This window comes from Plecotus auritus, assembly GCF_963455305.1.
Source record: "Plecotus auritus genome assembly, chromosome: 10".
NCBI classification, from domain to species: domain Eukaryota; kingdom Metazoa; phylum Chordata; class Mammalia; order Chiroptera; family Vespertilionidae; genus Plecotus; species Plecotus auritus.
In genome coordinates, this window is record NC_137785.1 from 4,608,504 (window position 1) to 4,628,987 (window position 20,484).

Consider the following 20,484-nt stretch of genomic DNA (forward strand, 5'->3'; position numbering starts at 1 on the left):
GCATCTCTGGCCCTCTGATAGAAATGATTGGGGCCCAGACAAGAGGTTTAAGGTTCAGGCACCCATGAGAGCAAGGTTGTCCCAGGAGGAAGGAACCGCAGGGACTGGGCCTGGCGGCAGGAAGAAGGAAACAGCAGTGGGTCCGAGAAGCGGGTGACCCTGCCGGCCACAGGCCATCGGTGGCTTGGGTAGGAGCTGAGCTCCATGGGGAGGGGCCAGCAGGAATTCCATTGGGGGAGCTGGGCCATGGTGCTCCGCGGAAGCAGGAGCCAGGGGAGGAAGCCATGGGATGGCGTGGCCAGGAAGCCTGTCACCCTCAGGAGCTGTCGCTCCTCCGTGGCTGGGCCCCTGGCAGGAGGTGGGACAGTGCCGAGCCGATGCTGGGAGACTGGGGCGGGGGCAATGAGGGCAGGCCTCCCTGAACTGGGTGTCGGCGCTGGCCCTGGAAGGCCAAATGGGAGTTCACCAGATGGCAGAGACTTGCTGTTGCAACAGCAGAAACCAGTGGTTGAAGAGGTTTCGGGAGTATTTGGAAAAGGGCAGGCCCAGAATGCAACGCGTGGAAGAATGAGGAAGAGATGAGGTTGCAGAGGTGGGTAGGGACCAAAGCACTCAGGCCCTGGGGTACCAGGCTGTGGGGCTAAGAGGGCCATGGGGAGTCAGAGCAAGGGCTGGGCTGGGCTACTGGGTGTTCAGAAGAGCCCTCTGGAGTGAACTGGGGGCCGGAGGTCAGGAGGAAGCCTGGCTTGGGGCTCTGGGTAAGGAGAGGAGGACTCAGGGAAAGGAACCAGCGAAGGTGGGGGCGTCTCTTAGACTCTAGGACCAGGATTCCTTTCCCCTGTGAAGTTACAGCCGGGGTGGGGGTGGGGGTGGGCAGGCTCCTGAGCCCCCTGGGAGCCGGTAGAGAAAGGACAGCAGTTGGCACGGCCTGTTAAGAGGAGGCTGTTTATAGACTGGGCAGCACATGACAAGGAACAGGGCTCCTGAGCGAGTCCCTACGTTGTCTTCTCCCCTGCCCCTCCCGCTCCGGCCAGTCCTCGCTCAGGACTGTCCAGCAAGGATGGTCCATTTTATCCACTGGGATTGGGGAAGAGCAGGGTTGGAACAGGTCCACGATCCGTCGAGGGGTCTAGTTCCCTTGGCGGGGAGTCTGCATGCAGAGTCCATTCTCCCACGGGGCGCGGGGAAGCCCGCCGCCCGGACAGTTACCGAAGGTCCGGGAAGAGTCAAATGACCTCTGTTTCCATCTCGCCTTCCACCTTCTTCTTTTGCTTCTCCATCACGGCCTCCAGCTCTGACACGTTCTCTTTGTCCTGGAGGGCGGGGTGGGAATCAGGACTCTGGCGTCCGAACCCTGGGCGCCCTCCCTGGTCCCGGTCTGGGACGGGCGGACGGGCAGACGGGCGGACGGGCGGCCCGGCTCACCTCCAGCAGCGCGCGCTGCACCGTGACCTGGCTGTACACGCGGGCCCCCTCCTCGGGGCTCACCGCGCGGAACTCCTCCTTCTGCAGCGAGAAGATCTGCGCGCCTGTCAGCACTCCGAGCGCATCCACGGTCCTGAGCAAGGACAGCGGGGCGCGGTCAGCCTGCCAGCCAATCAGAATGCAAGCCTCCCAAGTCCTACCAATCACTTCATGCCCGGACAGCCGTTTGTCCAATCAGCAGCATCCTAGCTAAGCAGGTCCTGCATCCCCACCCACCAATCACAGCGTGCCGGGGGCACCCTAATTTGAGGGAGGCGGGATTTCTCTAGAGAGACTCCAATCACAACCTGCCATTCACTGTTGCAACCAGACAGGCCCTCGCTTTGGGCCAATCCCGGTCCCCCGCGGCCCGCCACGCTCCCCTCTGGACCAATGAGAACACTTCGCCTCTAGCGCCCGAATCTCAGGCCTTCGGAGCCCGCATCCGCTACTCACCCGGAGCTGAAGCCCTTGGCCTGCAGCCAGGCGCGGACCTCCGAGGCGTCGGAGCGCGGGTGCAGCTGCGGCTCGGGGGCGCGGGGCCCCGTGGCTGTGCGGCTGGGGCCCGAGCGGCCCTGGGCCAGGCGCGCCTGCAGCTCCTCGTTGACACTGAGCATCTGGCAGAATTTCTCTGCAAGCGGGACACCCGAGGGAGGGCGGATCAGGGAGGAGGGTCCTCGCGATGGGCCAACCTCCTCTTCCTGAGCCTCGGCTTCCCTCCTGGACGGGGAGGACAGGGCCCGCTCCCCTGACGGGGTGCCCGCACCACTCACCCTTGTCGCCCGGGTCCAAGTTGTTGAGGCTGTCGCAGCTGTCCCAGTGGGGCCGAGCAGGGGCGGGAGCTGGAGCTGGGGCTGGGGCCGAAGTCGGTGGGGGCGGGGGAGTGCTGTTCTCCTGGAGAGGACCGAGAGGAGAGCACCTGGATCAGAGGGAGGACTCCAAGTCCCAGCCCCTCTGGATGGAGATCAAGTTCTGAACCCCCAAGCACCTCCTCCGCCAGTACCCTTGACTCGACCCACCACCCCTCCTTCCCAGGACCCAGGATCTGGTTCCAAGAGCCTCTTCCCTCAAGACCCGGGGGTCCGCCCTGGCTCACCAGAATGCGGGCAGGGCTTGGGCTGCGGCTCCCGCGGGGCCCCGGGTGGGGTGTCAGGATATTATAGGGTACGTATCCCTCCTGCCCGCGCTGGTCCCGCAACTTCCACCACTTGCGCTTGTCATCCAGGACCTGGGGGAGGTCAGAAGGGAGGGTTCGGGGCCTGTGTCTGCAGTTAGGGTTGGGTACCCTCCAGCCCCTCAGCCCCCACCCCTCTAACCTCCAACACGTCCCGATGCTTGACGGAGAGCTCGCTGCTGTTGCGGGCCTGGAAGTCATAATTACACAGGACCCACTTCCCTGCTGGCTCCGGCTCCGGCTGGGGCTCAGCTTCCGACTCCGGGTCCTGGTGACTGAGGAGAAGGGGGAGGGTTGGGGAAAGGAGGCAGCCCCCGCCACTGCTCTGGGCTGGAGGGTGTTGGTGTGAGCTGGGGTGAGAGCCAAGCAGGGGCCAAGGCAGGGGGCCAGGTTAGTACTGTTAATCGAGACTTAACGTTGGAAAACAGCTGGAATATATGTTGCTTCTTATGCGCCTGCAACATGCTGTGCGGGTACTAGCATCACCTCCATTTCATAGACCCCTGCACCCAAGGGTTGCTGGTTCTGTTCCTGGTCAGAGAACAGGCCGGCATTTGGGGCTCAGTCCCCAGTAGGGGGCGTGCAGGAGGCAATGGATCGATGTTCCACTCTCACATTGATGTTTCTCTTTCTCCCTCTCCCTTCCTCTCTCTCTAAAAATCAATACAAGTTTTTTGTTTTTTTTTTAAAAAAAGATGATAGCCCTAACCGGTTTGGCTCAGTGGATAGAGCGTCGGCCTGTGGACTCAAGGGTCCCAGGTTCGATTCCGGCCAAGGGCATGTACCTTGGTTGCAGGCACATACCCAGTGGGGAGTGTGCAGAAGGCAGCTGATCGATGTTTCTGACTCTCTATCCTTCTCCCTTCCTCTCTGTAAAAAATCAATAAAATGTATTTAAAAAAAAAAAAAAAAAGATGATAAAATGTCCCAGATCAGACAGCTTGTGACAGCTGCTATTTATTTTTTTTTTAAAGATTTAATGTTTTGCCCTGACCGGTTTGCCTCAGTGGATAGAGCATGGGCCTGCGGACTGAAGGGTCCCAGGTTCAATTCCAGTCGAGGGCATGTACCAGTAGGGGGTGTGAAGGAGGCAGCTGATCAATGTTTCTCTCTCATCTCATCGATGTTTCTAACTCTCTATCCCTCTCCCTTCCTCTCTGTAAAAATCAATAAAATATTTAAAAATATTTAATATTTATTTATTTATTTATGTTAATCCTCACCCGAGGATATTTTTCCATTGTTTTTAGAGCGAGTGAAGAGAGAGGGAAAGACAGAGAGCCCTGACCGGTTTGGCTCAGTGGATAGAGCGTCGGCCTGTGGACTGAGGGGTCCTGGGTTCGATTCCGGTCAAGGGCATGTACCTTGGTTGTGGGCACATCCCCGGTGCGAGGTGTGCAGGAGGCAGCTGATCTATGTTTCTCTCTCATCGATGTTTCTAACTCTCTATACCTCTCTCTTCCTCTCTGTAAAAAATTAATAAAATATATATATAAAAAAAAAAAGACAGAGAGAAACATCCATGTGAGAGAAACACATCGATTGGTTGCCTCCTGCACAAGCCCGTGGCCAGGGCCTGGACCAGGGAGGAGCCTGCAACCAAGGTACGTGCCCTTGACCGGAATCGAACCTGGGACCCTTGGGTCTGCAGGCCAACACTCTATCTACTGTGCCAAACCGGCGAGGGCAGCTGCTCCTTACTGAGCATCTACTATGTACTGGGCTCCTACATAACGATACCTCACAGTCGTCATATGCCAGGCACTGTTCAGAGTTTGGAACATATATTCGCTGATTTGATTCTCAGGACAACCCCTGGTAGAAGCATGAATTTGGACTCCCCTTTCCCTGCCTCCTCCCAGAGATCCTATTATTATTTCCATTCTACAGGTGAGGAAGCGGAGGGACAGGGATGTGCGGTGACCCCTGATGGGAAGGTCCCACAGCAGCCTGGGACCTGGGCAGGCCGGCCGGCCCCAGAGTCCCTGTCCTGAGGAATTCTGCTTTCAGGTGGCCATGAACCTGAGCTCTGCCGTGGCCTTGAGCTCTTAACGGAAAGCCTTATAGCCTCATGGGCTTCCAGGAAGGGATTATTATTCCCATATTTTTTTCCTGCAAAGAACTTGAGGCACAGAGAAGGCGAGTTAAAAGTTGGGGGTATCAGAAGCATGGGGGTGGGGGGGGGTCTGCGAGACCAGGCAGCTGGGGGAAGAGGCGTGGGATTTGACCTCCGACCCCCCCGGTAAGAGGGACCTCAGCCCGGATCAGGCCTACCTGTGCAAGGGAGAGGGGGGGTCTTCAGGGCCGCGGCACCCCCTGTGTGGGGCAGGCGGCTCCCAGCACGCTGTCCCTGCTGAGACCCGCTGTCCGGGCCCATGCCCAGACCCCCCTTCTGCTCCTCCAGCCTTCCTGCTTGGTTCTTCTCATCCCACGAGGCTTTCCTCCCGGCTGGCTGCCCTGACTTGTCCAGGCACCCTCTATCCCCCCTCTTCCCCAGGCCCCAAGAGTCTGCACCCCCACTGCTTGTTGGAATCATGAAGTTGGCCCCCCCCCCCAGTTCTTTCCTCCCCCAGAGACAGAGGAATCCAAGTCTTAAAACTTTCATTTCTTGGCCCTTTTCATCCTTAAAGGGCCCCAGTCTGACGCTCAGCAGCGACCGAGACAATTGCTGCAGAGCCTTGGGAAAGCGAGGGGCCAGCCTCGCAGCCATCCCCTCTCCACTTCCTGACCTCCCCTGAGACTGGCCCCTCAGCCCCTGAAGTCCTGAGCCTGCTTCTCTGGTCTCCAAGGTTCTAAGGACCAGACCGGAGCTCTTCCTCACAACCCAGATGTTTAATTCCCAGCCTCTTCCCCCCAACACCCAGGGCTCTGTCCTGGTAGGGACCCGAGCAGGGAGCGTCCCAGATCCTGGGAAACGAAAGTGCCTTCCACCAGCCCTTTGGGGACTCTGGATCCAACCTCTCAAAACTTTACCCACACCCAGCCCCTCCTCCCTCAGACCCTGGAATCCGGGCCTCCAGCCCCTCCTCCCTCAGACCCTGGAATCCGGGCCTCCAGCCCCTCCTCCCTCAGACCCAGAAATCTGGGCCCAGGCCCCTTCCTCCCTGCTCCTCCCTCCCTTCCCCTCCCCCCCTCTCCCAGCCCGGGCCCCAGGCCTGGTCACCACCTCACCCACCTGCGAAGAAGAGTCGGGAAGACAGAAGGAAAAAAGACAGAAAAAAAAGGGGGGCGGAGTCAGCGCGGGGAGCCCCCAGGATACACCCCTCCTGGACCCCAGCTGCCCCGCCCTGGGGCTGACACTCACCCATTGACAGCGATCTGGGGGGCGCTTTGCTGCAGGAGATAAGGCGGCAGGTCAGGGGCAGGGCGGGGTGGGGGGAGGTGTCATCCTCCCAGACCTCCCAGTCCTGGCCCTGCTGTGTCACCTGGGGCAGAGCCTTACCTGCCTGCGCCGCCGCTCGTGCTGCAGCTGTTTATCTACTGGGTCCTCCCAGGGGCGGCCCTGCGGGTCAGCGGCCGGGGGCTCCCAGCCGCTGTAGAACTCGGGGATATATGGGGCTCCCTCCTCCGGGGGCAACTCCACCCTGCAGCCAAAGATAGGCCGAGGGCTCAATGACCCTGTTGCACCCCGACTTAGCCCCGTCACTTCTCCCCTGTCCGCTGCCCCCAAACCGCACTCTAACCCAGCTATTCTGTCCTTGCCTCTTTTTGCCAAGCTCTGGCCCTGCCTCTAAGCCCCGCCCCCTGACATCAATTATATTTCTAAATATGCTGATTCCAACGAATGGTCCCCCAGCCTCTGAATCCAAACCGCTTTCTAGCCACACGCGTTCCTCGCTGGCGCTGCCCCTACCACAGGAGGATCTCCGCGTCGGGGTACAGACTCCGCCCCCTTTCCCACCCTCAGACCGAGCCTTTCCTAAACCCCGCCCCTTCTATATGGCTCCGCCCTGCAGCCCCGCCTCGTTCCCATAAGCCCCGCCTTTCGCTCCTGTCCGATTATCTATCTGATGTAGTTTGAAATCTCTCCTTCACACTAATCTCTGGCTTTTCCTCCAATCGGATGCTGGCATTTATCCTAGGTCCCACTCTTTCTTCATTGGCCACACCCTCCCTTCGGGCCTCCAATTACCACGCTCCGCCTCCCTGCCCCGCCCCTCAGTAACCACGCCCCCGCTACTTGCCCCGCCCCATCCAATCACCACGCTCAGCGCCCCCACGCCCCGCCCCAATCACCCCGCCCCTCACCCGGGGCGGGTCCACGAGTCCCCCAGCGAGGTCCAGAGCGCATTTTCACTAGGGGTGACATTCTCCCGCAGCAGCGCCACGGCTTCCGACGTCAGGTGCGGCCGCCTCACGCCGCTCGCCAGCTGGGGTCCGCCCGACATCTCCACAATCTGCCGAAGGGATGGGGGGGCAGGAATGGGCACACCCTCAGACCCTCTAGAAGAGGAGCCCCGATTCCTCCTGCTGCAGGGGGGTCTTGAGGGCCGAGGGGGTTGGTCTCACCACGTGCAGGGGTCCGAACAGGAAGTGCAGCAGCTCCGGGGAGGAGGGGTTCGCGATGTTGCCGCGCAGCCGCGCCTGCGGGGCGGGAGAGAGGCTGGCATTAGACCATGGACAGGTCGGGGTCGCCAGCCGCCGTGCCCCCCCCCCCGACCCCCGCTCCTGAAGACCCCGGGAGCGCGTCCTTACCAGGAGGCTGAAGGCGTACTTGATTTTCTGAAGCACATCGGTGTACTCGGCCTCGCTGGGAGGCTTGGCCCGCAGCGCCAGGAGGCCCTCTGTGGGTGGGGGGCAGGCAAGGTGACAGGGGACAGCGTCAGAGAGAGGGAGCGCCCCAGAGAGATTAGGATGGAAAGTCAAACTGGCAGGGGGTGCGAGGGGAGACCCTAGGGACAGGGAGGCTATCTGGCAGTGCCCAGGGGAGGGGGTGATCGGGATCCCACACCGGGGCGCCCCTCACCCCCGGCCTCCCGGCGCCGGGTCCTGCGGCCGCGCTCCCTGTGCTCCAGCACTCGGGCCGCCTCCGCAGATTTCTGCAGCTTCGACACGAAGCTCTCCACGTCGTCGAACACGTGGTTCAGTATGTCCTGGAGGACAGAATGGGGGGACGTGTGGGACTCCTGATCCCGGACCCTCATCACTCCTGGCAAAGCCCTCCAGCCAGGAGCCCTCAGACACCCCCCCCCCCCCAACCCAGGCCACACCTTCTGATGCCTGGCTCTGCGCCCCCATTCGGTCACCGCGGGTCCCACTCCCAGATGTCTGACTCCGCCTCCAGACCTGGCCCCACCTCCTGGCCGGGGGGGGGGGGGGACTCACACCCCACAGGCGGTCCAGCCCCCAGCCCCGCCCTTCTCGCCCCACGGACGTTTGGCCCCGCCCGGCTCACCACGTCGCGTTCCGCCTGCAGACTGGCCAGGTCCGGGGGGCGGGGGCCCAGGTCCGGGGAGGCCGGGTCAGCGCTCCTGGGGGTCTCCGCCCGGGCCGGCTTCCTCTCTGCTTCCTCCTCAGGGATGGGCTCCGTCTGGGGGCGCTCGCGGGCCGTGGCCGACTCTGCCGGGCTGATCACTGCGCGGACAGACGGGCGGCGCTGCAGGGGCGGGGTCTCGGCGGCGGGCGCGGGGCGGCGCTGCAGCTCCTCCTGCGTGGCCCTGCGTGGAATAAGGGGAAACTGAAGCTGGGTCCCTCGAGGACTCTAGGAGGGGAAAAATTTGGGGCTTAAAATAGACACAGTGGCCCACATGGGTCAAACCTAGGCTCAGAGTGGTAGGGAGAATTCCAAGATATTGGCGAGGGCGGGGGAAGCGCCTCTTTGGGGGGGGGAAACGGGCTAAGCGGGGAGAACACGAGGACCAGAACCAGGAAAAGGAGGGCCCAGGAGAGGGGGCGCACTTGTCTGGGAGGTACACGCCAGACTTGAAGAGACTTGGACTCCATTCGTTCTGCTGAAGGCTAGTGGTAACAGCCCATTTATCGGATGGGGAGACTGAGGCCCAGACACACCCACCCGTCCCCTCTTCTCCCCGGCTCCCAGCCCCGCCCCTTACCTGAGCGCCGCCGCCCTTCGATCCCCGTGGCCGGAGCGGTAGTTGTGCAGAGCCCCCTGGATGTCCTCCTGCATCAGCTCCGCCTGCCAATCACGCGGTCAGGCCACGCCCACCCCACCCACCGCCCGCCCCGGGCCGCGCGCGGGATGGACTGCTTGGCTCGGTCCCAGACCATGGCCAGTCATCGTTCACGCATGTGGCCCCACGCAGGTCCACACCCCTAGACTCATACCTCCTTCGCCCTAAATCTGACCCAGACCGAGGCCACGCCCCCTCCCACGGAGGCCCCATCCTGGTGGCTCCCCACTCTTAGACCACACCCCCCCATCCCCGCTGTGGCTGTCCTCCAGGCCCCCTCTCCCCTGCTCTGGCCGAGCCCTTGACCCTGAGTCCAACCTGCACTCAAAGCCCCCTCCCGCCCTAGCCAGTTTGGCTCAGTGGATAGAGCATCAGCCTGCGGACTGAAGGGTCCCGGTTCGATTTTGGTCAAAGGCACAGGCCCGGGTTGCGGGCTTGGTCCCCAGTAGGGGGCGTGCAGGAGGCAGCCAATCCACGATTCTCTCTCATCACTGATGTTTCTCCCTCTCCCTTCCTCTCTGAAATCAATAAAAATAAAATAATTTTTAAAAATTAAAACTCTGACCGGTGTGGCTCAGTGGATAGAGCGTCGGCCTGCGGACTCAAGGGTCCCGGGTTCGATTCCAGGCAAGGGTATGTACCTAGGTTGCGGGCACATCCCCAGTGGGGGGTGTGCAGGAGGCAGCTTATGGATGTTTCTAACTCTCTAGCCCTATCCCTTCCTCCCTGTAAAAAAATCAATAAAATATATAAAATTAAATTAAATTAAATTAAAAAATTTTTTAAAAAGCCCCCTCCCTTCCCGAAGTCTTTCCCAGCCCCGCCCCTCTGCCGCCCTGATCCCGCCTTTTGCCCCGCCCCCGCCCCTTTCCAGCTCCAGCAGGGGAAGCGCGGGGTCGCAGCCCCTTCCTCCCGGTGGCCCCGCCCCCACCCCCACCCGCTCACCCCGAGCCGCAGGCCCTGGAAGAAGTGCAGGTCGGGCTGCGCGCGCTCGGGCTCCTGGCACACCAGCAGCAGCAGCGAGCGGCTCCGGCCCGGCGGCGTCACCGCGTCGCAGCGCAGGATGGCGCTGAGCGGGTACGACTCCAGCTCCTCCTGCGGGGCGGGGCGGGACAGCGGGTAAACTGAGGCTCGGAACCCATGACACTGCCACGTGGAGACGGCAGTGCCAGCAGGTGCACGCACTGCGCAGGCCGTTTAATAAATGAGACGAATAGGGCTCCAAGAAGGGGCGGGGTTCCTTGCCTCAGTTCCCAGAAGAAGGATGCACGGAAGCCAAGATTCACACCAAGATTCCCCTCTTACCTCTCTCCCCCTCCCCCCCACACCTCCCCAGGGCCAAGCTCTGCGTGCCCGGCTGTTCCATCCGGCCGCGCCGTCCCCCCACGTGGCCCTGGCACCTTGGAGACGTGGTCGAGCAGCGTGACGTGGTCGGGAGACACGCGCAGCAGCATCTCCTGGGCCCAGACGCGGCCCTGGCTGTCCATGACGGCCAGCTTCCTCGCGGCGTCCTCCACCGTGTGCACGCCATCCTCCTCGCCCAGGCAGAACGTCACCAAGTGCTGGCAGGGGCCGCGGAGGAAGCGGTGAGTCCCAGCGTGGTGCCGGGTGGGCTCAGAATCCCTGGAACCAGCCTTCCAGCTGGTGACTAACCACACCGCCTCCAGGACGCCTTCCCTGATCACTCGCTCCCCCCATGGGCGCCTCCGCTCAGTGCCCTTTATTTCTCTTTCATCAGAATGGCGACCACCTGGGCCTGTCTTCCCACCGACACTGGAGGCTCCTTGACGTCCGGGAATGTTCTGGATTCTATCTCGTCCCTTCAGAGCACCCCTGCCTGCCTCCCTTTGCTGTTCCTCCGGACCGTGTCTGCCCCCTGCTCATCCAGGATTGCCTCTGGTCTGCGCCTGTGGCCACGCCGGCCAGCTCAAGAGCTGGTCCAGGGGAAAAGCTGGCAGATCCGCGTGGCTCTGAGCTCCTCCGCTGATGCCCACCCGCGTCCGAGGCAAGGCAGGCGTTGGAAGCCCACGTTGTAGATGAGCAGACTGAGTCTCCCCAGTTCTTTCTGCTCGGAAGCCCACCTGCTTTCAACACCCCCATCTCCTTTCGTCCCGGAAGACTCCCTGCGGCAGCGCAGACCCCACACTTACATTGACGGGATACTGGGAGACATCCGCCATCACCACCGTGGAGTACCGCTTCCTCTGCTCTGGGGGGAGGAGGAAGATGGGTCAGGGGACCTGGATTCCCTGTCCCTCAGACCCAGGAGTCCAGGCCCCTCCCCTCTCCTTCGGACCCAGGAGTCCCCGCCCTCAGCCCTCCTCCCTCAGACCCAGGAGTCCAGGCCCCTCCCCTCTCCTTCGGACCCAGGAGTCCCCGCCCTCAGCCCTCCTCCCTCAGACCCAGGAGTCCAGGCTCCCAGCCCCTCCTCCCTCAGACCCAGGAGTCGCCGCCTTAGCCCCTCCTCCCTCAGACCTAGGAATCCAGGCCCCCCCCCAAGCCCCTCCTCTCTCAGACCCAGGAGTCCCCGCCCCCAGCCCCCCCTCCCTCAGACCCAGGAGTCCCCGCCCCCAGCCCTCCTCCCTCAGACCCAGGAGTCCAGGCCCCCAGCCCTCCTCCCTCAGACCCAGGAGTCCAGGCCCCACCCCTTCTCCCTCAGACCCAGGAGTCCAGGCCCCCAGCCCTCCTCCCTCAGACCCAGGAGTCCAGGCCCCTCCCCTTCTCCTTCTGACCCAGGAGTCCCCGCCCCCAGCCCCTCCTCACTCAGACCCAGGAATCCCCGCCCTTAGAACCTCCTCCTTCTGACCTAGGAGTCCAGGCCCCCCAGCCCCTCCTCCCTCAGACCCAGGAGTCCCCTCCCTTAGCCCCACCTCCTTCTGACCTAGGAATCCAGGCCCCCCCAAGTCCCTCCTCCTTCTGACCCAGGACTCCAAGTCCTCAGTTCCTCCTCCCTCAGACCCAGTTTCTCTTGGCTGGGGGTTCCCTTGCCAATAAACTTACCATAAATGGACTTGGCGCTCGGTTTGGGGGCAGCTTCTGGGCTGGTGAAGGAAAAGAGGGGTGAGAGGGACAGTGGGGACTGGGGACAGATCATGGGGTTTAAATGCCAAGAAGAGCAGCGGCTTCATTGGGAGGGCATCGGGGAGCCATGGAAGGTTCTGAGCCGAGGAGGAGAGGGCAGAGCTAGGCTAAGTTTAGGAAGACAGCGGAGGTGACGGTCCTGGGCAGTGGTGGGGAGTGTGGTCTCTACTGCCACACAGACCTGGGTTCAAATCCCCTGTCAGATGCTGCCTTGCCATAAGACCCAGGGTAGGAGACTTCATCTCTCCTGCCTCAGTTTCCCTCTCTGCAAGATAGGGGTTGGCTGCCCTACGGCTTCCATCTGGTAGGGCTATCAGGTGGATTCAGTGAGGCAGGTGAAGTGTTCTTAGCATTATAGTAATGATAATAATTGTTATTATTATCATTACTATAATGCTAAAGGCTTGGCACATAGTAGTTGCTTAATAAATGGGAATTTTAAAATAGCATTAATATTTGGAGCAGCGCCCGGCCGGCGTGGCTCAGCGGTTGCGCATCAACCTATGAACCAGGAGGTCACGGTTCGATTCCCGGTCAGGACACATTCCTGGGTTACGGGCTCGATCCCGTGTGGGGCATACAGGAGGCAGCCAGCCAATGGATTCTCTCTCATCATTGATGTTTCTCTCTCTCACCCTCTCCCTTCCTCTCTGAAATCAATAAAGTTCTATTTAAAAAAATATTTGGAGCCGATGGAGAGCTACCTTCTTCCCTTCCCACCCCCCATGGGCCAGGCTCCACCCCGAGAAACCCTTCTCTGTCTCCTGCCTTCCACCGCCTCTTCAAGGCCACCTCCTCCAAGAAGAATTCTTGAGTCCTCATTTCCACAGAAATAACAGAGGCTTGGGGCCCAGGTGGGGTGAGGGATGAGGAATGAGAAACCCTTTCAGTCACACAGGTACTCCTCACCCCGCTCCTGTCTGTCAGATATCGCCACAATTGGATTACCTCTGGGCTGGAGAACTCACTACCTCACCCCCCGCCCCATGCAGCCATTCCCAAGTGTCTGTCTTTGCTCACTCTAGGAGGCCTGAGCCATCATTATAAACACCCCTGACTTCTTAGCAAATATATATTTTTTCCTACTTATTGATCTTAGAGAAAGAGGAAGGGAGAGCCCTCACCGGTTTGGCTCAGTGGATAGAGTGTCGGCCTGCAGACTCAAGGGTCCCAGGTTCTATTCCGGTTTAGGGCATGTACCTTGGTTGCGGGCACATCCCCAGTGGGGGGTGTGCAGGAGGCAGCAGATCGATGTTTCTCTCTCATCGATGTTTCTAACTCTTTCTCCTTCACCCTTCCTCTCTGTAAAATATCAATAAAATATATTTAAAAATATATATATATTTTTTTTAAAAAAAAAGAGGAAGGGAGAGAGAGAGAGATCTATTGTCCTACTTATTTATACTTTCATTGGTTGATTCTGGTATGCACCCTGACTGTGGATTGAAACAACTCTTTAACCAGCTGAGCTACCCAGCCAGGGCAAGGGGTCGATATTCTATATCCTATATAATAAAAGCCTAATATGCTAAGTGTCAGGTCGTCCATTCAACCAATCAAAGCGCAATATGCTAATGATATGCTAAGGCCGCTCAACTGCTTGCTATGACGTGCACTGACCACCGGGGGGCAGACAGCTGACCAGTCTACCAGTCGCTATGATGTACACTGACTACTAGGGGGTGGATGCTATGACTAGTAGGTTAGCTTGCTGCTGGGGTCTGGCTGATTGGCGGGCCAGACACGACCTGGAGCCCTCCTGTCTTCCCTCCCCGGCTAGCCAACCTCCTGTGTCCCTCCCCGGCCCCGATCGTACACCGGTGGGGTCCCTCAGCCTGGCCTGCACCCTCTCCCAATCCAGGACCCCTCAGGAGATGTCGAAAGGCTGGTTTCAGCCCAATCCCGCAGGCCATGCCGAGGGACCCCACTGGTGCACGAATTCGTGCACCGGGCCTCTAGTTTAATAATAAGATAACAACAGCAAGAGCAGTTCCTGTGAGTTGAGCCCCTGCTGTTCATCAGGTTCTCCACCAACTCTTGTGTGAACATCATCTCATCAAGTCCTGAAAATCGTCCCTGTGTGGCCCGGCCGGGTGGCTCAGTGGTTGGAGCATTGTCCCATACCCCAAAAAGTTTGGGGGTTTGATTCCCAGTCTGGGCACGTACCTAGGTAGGGGGTTCGACCGCCAATCAGGGTGCCTAGGGGAGGCAAGTGGATCGATGTTTCTCTCTTTCTCTCTCCTTCTCTCTCTGCCCTCCCTTCCTCTCTAAAATAAAATTTAAAAAAATGTCCTCCAGTGAGGATTAAAGAAAAATCCCGCCCAGCCCGTGTGGCTCAGTGGTTAAGCTTAGAACTATGAACCAGGTGGTCACAGTAGCATTCCCGGTCAGGGCACATGCCTGGGTTGCAGACTCAACCCCAGTGTGGATGTGCGGGAGGCAGTGATAAATGATTCTCTCTCATCATTGATGTTTCTCTCTCTCTCCCTCTCCCTTCCCCTCTGACATCAATACAATATGTATTTTCAAAAAAGCACCTGTTTTGCATAGGACTGAGGCTCCAGGAGGCCACACCCTTTGGCCAGGGTCACACCACTGCTGAGGGTTAGAACCCAGGTCTGTCTGCTCCGAGCCGAGCTGAGCTGCCCTACGGGCTGGGCTGGAGGGAGGCAGCCCAGGCGACCTTCTGTGAATGCCCTGCGGGTGTGGTGAGCCGGTGGGGACCGGTGCCGGGGTAGGGGCTGGGGGCAGGGCACTTACCCGATGCTGGTGCTCATGGTGCCGAGTGGGCAGCTCTTGTCACCTGGAGGTGCCCTGGGAGCCAGCAAAGAGGTGAGGGCCTGCTCTGCCCTGGGGGACCTATGATTCCCACCCAGCCTCCTCCCTCAGACCCAGGAATTCAGGCCCCAGGCCCTCCTCCCTCAGACCCAGGAGTCCAGGCCCCCAGCCCCTCCTCCCTCAGACCCAGGCCCTCAGCCCCTCCTCCAGGCCCCCAGCCCCTCCTCCCTCAGACCCAGGAGTCCAGGCCCTCAGCCCCTCCTCCCTCAGACCCAGGAGTCCAGGCCCTCAGCCCCTCCTCCCTCAGACCCAGGAGTCCAGGCCCTCAGCCCCTCCTCCCTCAGACCCAGGCCCTCAGCCCCTCCTCCCTCAGACCCAGGAATTCAGGCCCCAGCCCCTCCTCCCTCAGACCCAGGAGTCCAGGCCCCCAGCCCCTCCTCCAGGCCCCCAGCCCCTCCTCCCTCAGACCCAGGAGTCCAGGCCCCCAGCCCCTCCTCCCTCAGACCCAGGAGTCCAGGCCCTCAGCCCCTCCTCCAGGCCCCCAGCCCCTCCTCCCTCAGACCCAGGAGTCCCCGCCCCTAGGCCCTCCTTCCTCAGACCCAGGAGCCCAGATGCCCAGACCCTCCTCCTTCTGACCCAGGAGCCCAGATGCCCAGACACTCCTCCTTCTGACCCAGGAGCCCAGATGCCCAGACACTCCTCCTTCTGACCCAGGAGCCCAGATGCCCAGCCCCTCCTCCCTCAGACCCAGGAGCTCAGGCCCCCAGCCCCTCCTCCCTCAGACCCAGGAGCCCAGGCCCCCAGTCCTCCTCCCTCAGACCCAGGAGCCCAGATGCCCAGCCCCTCCTCCCTCAGACCCAGGAGCTCAGGCCCCCAGCCCCTCCTCCCTCAGACCCAGGAGCTCAGGCCCCCAGCCCCTCCTCCCTCAGACCCAGGAGCCCAGGCCCCCAGTCCCTCCTCCCTCAGACCCAGGAGCCCAGATGCCCAGCCCCTCCTCCCTCAGACCCAGGAGCCCAGGCCCCAGCCTCCTCCCTCAGACCCAGGAGCCCAGGCCCCCAGTCCCTCCTCCCTCTGACCCAGGAGCCCAGATGCCCAGCCCCTCCTCCCTCAGACCCAGGAGCCCAGATGCCCAGCCCCTCCTCTTTCATACCTTGTCCTCTTTCCCCCAAAATCCTTCAGAAATCCATGCATTCAATTCCCCAATCTCTGGGGAACCCCACTTGCTTCCTCTCCCCAAGGTCCAGTCTCCCAGCCTTCCCTTCTCAGGGCCCCGGGCCCAGCTCCCAGGAGCTCATCCCTGAGAACCAGGGGGTTTGACCCCGGGTCTCCTCAGGGGGACCCCTCACCCACTTCCTAGTCCCCATGACCCTGTATTCTTCCTCTAGCCACAGGGGCCCAATTTTCAGCCCTCACCCCTTTAAGACTCAAAAGTCTAGATCCCCCAGCCCTTCCTGAGTCCGGGGCCCTGCTCTCCCTCCCGCAGACCCAGGCGTCCTCGCCCCCAGCCCCGCCGGGGGGCCCCCTCCTCACCTGCCCCGTCAGGCTCCTACGGAGGCCAGGCCTGCTTTGCTGTCCCAGCCACACCGAGCGCCGCTCCTTCCTCCGCCCTCTGGGCGGCCCGCCTCCGCATACCTGAGCACTCACCTGGCACTGCCCCGTGGAGTGGCCGGGCGGGCGGGGCTGGCAGGGGCACCCGGCGGGCGGGGCGGGACGGTCTCGGGAACCTCGATTGTTTCCCTGTAACAACAATGCAGCCGTCACAACACCAGCCCTGGACGCCGCCACCGGAATTCTCCCGGTCCCTCTGGGCTGTCAGCGATCGCTTCCGCTCGCTCAAGGTCCAAGCCAGGGCCCGGCGACCTGGAAGTACCTGGAAGGGTGGCCTTCGAACCTGGCCTGTCTTTCTTTCATTTTCTTTTCCTTTTTTATTTTATTTTATTTTAAATATGTTTCTTTATTGATTTCAGAGAGGAAGGGAGAAGGGGAGAGAGAAATAGAAACATCCAGGATGAGAAAGAATCATGGATCGGCTGCCTCCTGCACACCCCACACTGGGGATCGAACCCGCAACCCAGGCATGTGCCTTTGGCTGGAATTGAACCTGGGACCCTTCAGTCCACAGGCTGACGCTCTATCCACTGAGCCAAGCCGGATAGGGCTTTAAATATATTTTTTATTGATGTCAGAGAGGAAGGGAGAGGGAGAGAGAGATAGAAATATCCAGGATGAGAGAGAATCATGGATCGGCTGCCTCCTGCACACTCCCGACTGGGGATCGAGCCCGCCACCCAGGCATGTGCCTTTGGCCGGAATCGAACCTGGGACCCTTCAGTCCACAGGCTGACGCTCTATCCACTGAGCCAAGCCGGCTAGGGCTTTAAATATATTTTTTATTGATGTCAGAGAGGAAGGGAGAGGGAGAGAGAAGCATCCATGAGGAGAGAGAATCATGGATCGGCTGCCTCCTGCACACCCCACACTGGGGATCGAGCCCGCCACCCGGGCAAGTGCCCTTGACCTGGAATCGAACCCTGACCTCCTGGTTCCTAGGTGGACGCTCAGCCACGGAGCCAGGCCGGCTGGGCCAGGGCTGTCCTTCTGTCCCCAGAGCTAGTGCCTGCCCCTCGGCACATCTGTCGGTGGTTCTGTCTCCACCTGTTCCCTCACCCCCCACGGCTCCCTTTCCCAGCCCCTTCGGGGATTTCCCTCATAAACCCCGCGGTGATGACTCTAGGAGTCCAAGGCCCGGCATGGGCAGCGAGTCCCCCAGAATGTCAGAGGTCAGAGCTCAGACGGCTGGGAGCAGGAGGGGGAACACCCCACCCCCACCTGGTTCCCACCGCCACAGGCTCTCCCCTGGCCCTGCCCCCTCACTGGTCTCCCTGCTCCCGCCCTCCTCTCGCGCTAGTCCCAGTCTCTGCTCAGAACCCTCCAGGGGCGCCCCTTCTCAGGATAAAAGCAGAGTCATCGGGGTGGTCAGCGACATTACTCTAACCGTCCCCCTCCCCCCCTCACTCTGTCCCAGCACACCAGCCTCCTGGCTGCTCCTCACGTACCCAGACCCCCATCCTGCCCCAGGGCCTTTGCACGTGCCGCTCTCTCTTCCTGGAATGCTGTTCCCTTCCACGGCCTCCCCTCCTTCAGGTCGTGCCTGAATGTCACCTCCTCAGAGAGGCCCCCTGAAACTCCCCATTTAAGATCACTGCACCTCGCCCTGGCCAGGAAGCTCCGGTGGTCGGAGCATTGTCCGGATGTGCCCGTGTTTATGGTTTGATCCCTGGTCCGGGCACGTCCAACCAAGGAATGCATCAATGACTGGAACAGGAGCCCGGCCAGTGTGGCTCAGTGGTTGGGCGTGGACCCATGAACCGTGAGGTCACGGTTCGATCTGGTCAGGGCACGTTATATTAGTGTGTGGATTCTCCCCACCACAACCTAGGAAATGGGTCCCGGGAACCCCATTTATCCATGAGAAAACGGAGGCCCATTACAAGTTACTAGTAAGTAATTTGTTTACAACCACACAACCAATACATGACGGAGACTTAAAAATGCACATAGCCAAAACCGGTTTGGCTCAGTGGATAGAGCGTCGGCCTGCGGACTGAAGGGTCCCAGGTTCGATTCCGGTCAAGGGCATGTACCTTGGTTGCGGGCACATCCCCAGTAGGGAATGTGCAAGAGGCAGCTGAATCGATGTTTCTCTCTCATCGATGTTTCTAACTCTCTATACCTCTCCCTTCCTCTCTGTAAAATATTAAAATATGTTTTAAAAAAATGTACATAGATATTTGTATTGACTTCAGAGAGGAAGGGAGAGGGAGAAAGAGAGAAACATCAATGAGGAGAGAGAATCACGGATCGGCTGCCTCCTGCACGCCCCACACTGGGGGTGGAGCCGACAACCCAGGCCTGTGCCCTGACCGGGAATCCACCTGTGACCTCCGGGTTCCTAGGTCAGCGCTCAACCACTGAGCCATGGCGGCCGGGCGTGATGATGGAGACTGTTGAACGCGGGCCATGCAATCATGCAATGCGGCCCCTTCATCTCTGGGTGCTACCCTCCCCTGACCTGGCCCCTGGCTGGCTGTGTGACCCTGGGCCAGTGCCTTCACCTCTCTGTGCCGCACAGCACGGGCAGGGTTGCATGAGGTTACGGCGAGCGTTCAGCGGGCTAACTGGCCAAGAGGAAAGGAGATGACAGAGGCGGCCTCTCTCTTCCCGCACGTGCTGTCACGTGGAGGCAAAGGGCAGCGATCGGAAGCCCAGAGGAGGCTGCGGGAGGGAGAGGGCACGGCAGGCTTCCTGGAGGAGGAGGAGGGGCGGCCGGCGAGGAACCTGAAGGGCCAGTTCGGCAGCCCAGGGTGGCCCAGAGGACGGGGGAGGAGGGTTCCAGGCCAGGGAGCCTGCGGAGCCTCGGAGGGGAGGGCTGGGCACACCTGGGTGCTGTCAGCAGGCCGAGCTCTGGGTCCCTGTCACCTCCGTGTCACAGATGCTTTCTGAGCCCGGCCTGGCCTGGGTTGGGGTCCGAGGGTCCGAGGGAAGGAGCAAACCCCTTACCTTCTGTGAGGCAGGCAAACGGGATGGGCACCCCCTTCACAGAGGAGCAGATGGAGGCTCAGAGTGGGGGAGGAGGGTCACCAGCCAAGGTCACAGGGCCCCAGGCTCTGACACTGACTCACATGCAGCTGAGCCCAGGCCCTTTCTTCACGTGCAGGTGGAGAAACTGACCTCATAGAGGCAATTGGTGGGAGTCAGGGCCTGGACCCTTCGGTCTGAGGGAGGAGGGCTGGGGGCCTGGACCCCTGGGTCTGAGGGAGGAGGGGCTGGGGCTGGGCTCCTGGGTCTGAGGGAGGAGGGACTGGGGGCCTGGACCCTTGGGTCTGAGGGAGGAGAGGCTGGGTGCTGGACTCCTGGGTCTGAGGGAGGAGGGGCTGGGGGGCCTGGACTCCTGGGTCTGAGGGAGGAGTCCTGGGCCTGGACTCCTGGGTCTGAAGGAGGAGGGGCTGGGGGCCTGGACCGCTGGGTCTGAGGGAGGAGGGGCTGGGGGCCTGGGCTCCTGGGTCTGAGGGAGGAGGGGCTGGTGCCTGGACTCCTGGGTCTGAGGGAGGAGGGGCTGGGGGCCTGGACTCCTGGGTCTGAGGGAGGATGGCTGGGGGCCTGGACTCCTGGGTGTGAGGGAGGAGGGGCTGGGGCCTGGACTCCTTGGTCTGAGGGAGGAGGGGCTGGGGGCCTGGGCTCCTGGGTCTGAGGGAGGAGGGGCTGGGGGCCTGGACTCCTGGGTCTGAGGGAGGAGGGGCTGGGGGCCTGGACTCCTGGGTCTGAGGGGGGAGGCTGGGGGCTTGACTGCTGGTCTGAGGGAAGAGACTGCCCTGGAGCAGGCACCCCCCTCCCCCCCCCCCGCAGAAGTCTGGAGCAGTCTTCGAGACCGAAACTGAGTCCCCGCCCTACCTCCTGGGCCCAGTAACTCCTTCCTCCTTCTCTGGCCGCAAAGGCGGGCCCCTCCCTCTCTCCAAACCGTAACAAGTGGTTCCCACATTCCAATGGGGCTCCCACCCTTGTAGGGTTTGCTCAGTAAGTCCCGGGGGAGCCAGGAGCCCCTGTCGGGGAGACTCTCCAGGGGGACCCGGCCTGCCTGCCCAGAATTCTCCAGGCCGCCTTTCACTGAGTGAGTTCCGGCCGGGGCCCTGGGCTCATCTCTGTCCTCATCTCTGTCCTCAGACTTGACGTTAGGGGGCTGGGCTGGTGTTTATTCTCTGGGCCGGGGAGCCCAGGAACCAAAGAGAATTCCCCACTGGGGCTTCGCCAGCTAAGATCCCTGGTGTCACGCCCTCTGCCTTCCCGCATCCTCTCTCC

At 61.1% G+C, this 20,484-nt stretch overlaps 1 protein-coding gene across 2 annotated transcripts; it reads right to left on the reverse strand.

The window, feature by feature from the left end:
- Positions 1–920: 920 nt before the first annotated feature.
- EPS8L1 (EPS8 signaling adaptor L1) lies at positions 921–16,434 on the reverse strand. 2 transcript variants are annotated; one of them, XM_080644448.1, is made up of 20 exons: positions 16,273–16,434; positions 14,611–14,664; positions 11,770–11,810; positions 10,920–10,978; positions 10,170–10,331; positions 9,715–9,864; positions 8,692–8,774; positions 8,034–8,295; positions 7,605–7,731; positions 7,334–7,422; positions 7,148–7,222; positions 6,887–7,035; positions 6,081–6,222; positions 5,943–5,971; positions 2,781–2,913; positions 2,561–2,692; positions 2,238–2,358; positions 1,921–2,095; positions 1,426–1,558; positions 921–1,313 (listed from the first exon to the last, which is right to left on the reverse strand). In XM_080644448.1, the coding sequence occupies exons 2-20, from the start codon at positions 14,625–14,627 to the stop codon at positions 1,227–1,229; spliced, it is 2,166 nt and encodes a 721-aa protein (XP_080500574.1). In that variant the 5' UTR covers positions 14,628–14,664; positions 16,273–16,434; the 3' UTR covers positions 921–1,226. The 2 variants fall into 2 exon arrangements, with proteins under 2 accessions (XP_080500574.1, XP_080500573.1); XM_080644447.1 differs by having other exon boundaries at positions 16,159–16,392.
- Positions 16,435–20,484: the final 4,050 nt, after the last annotated feature.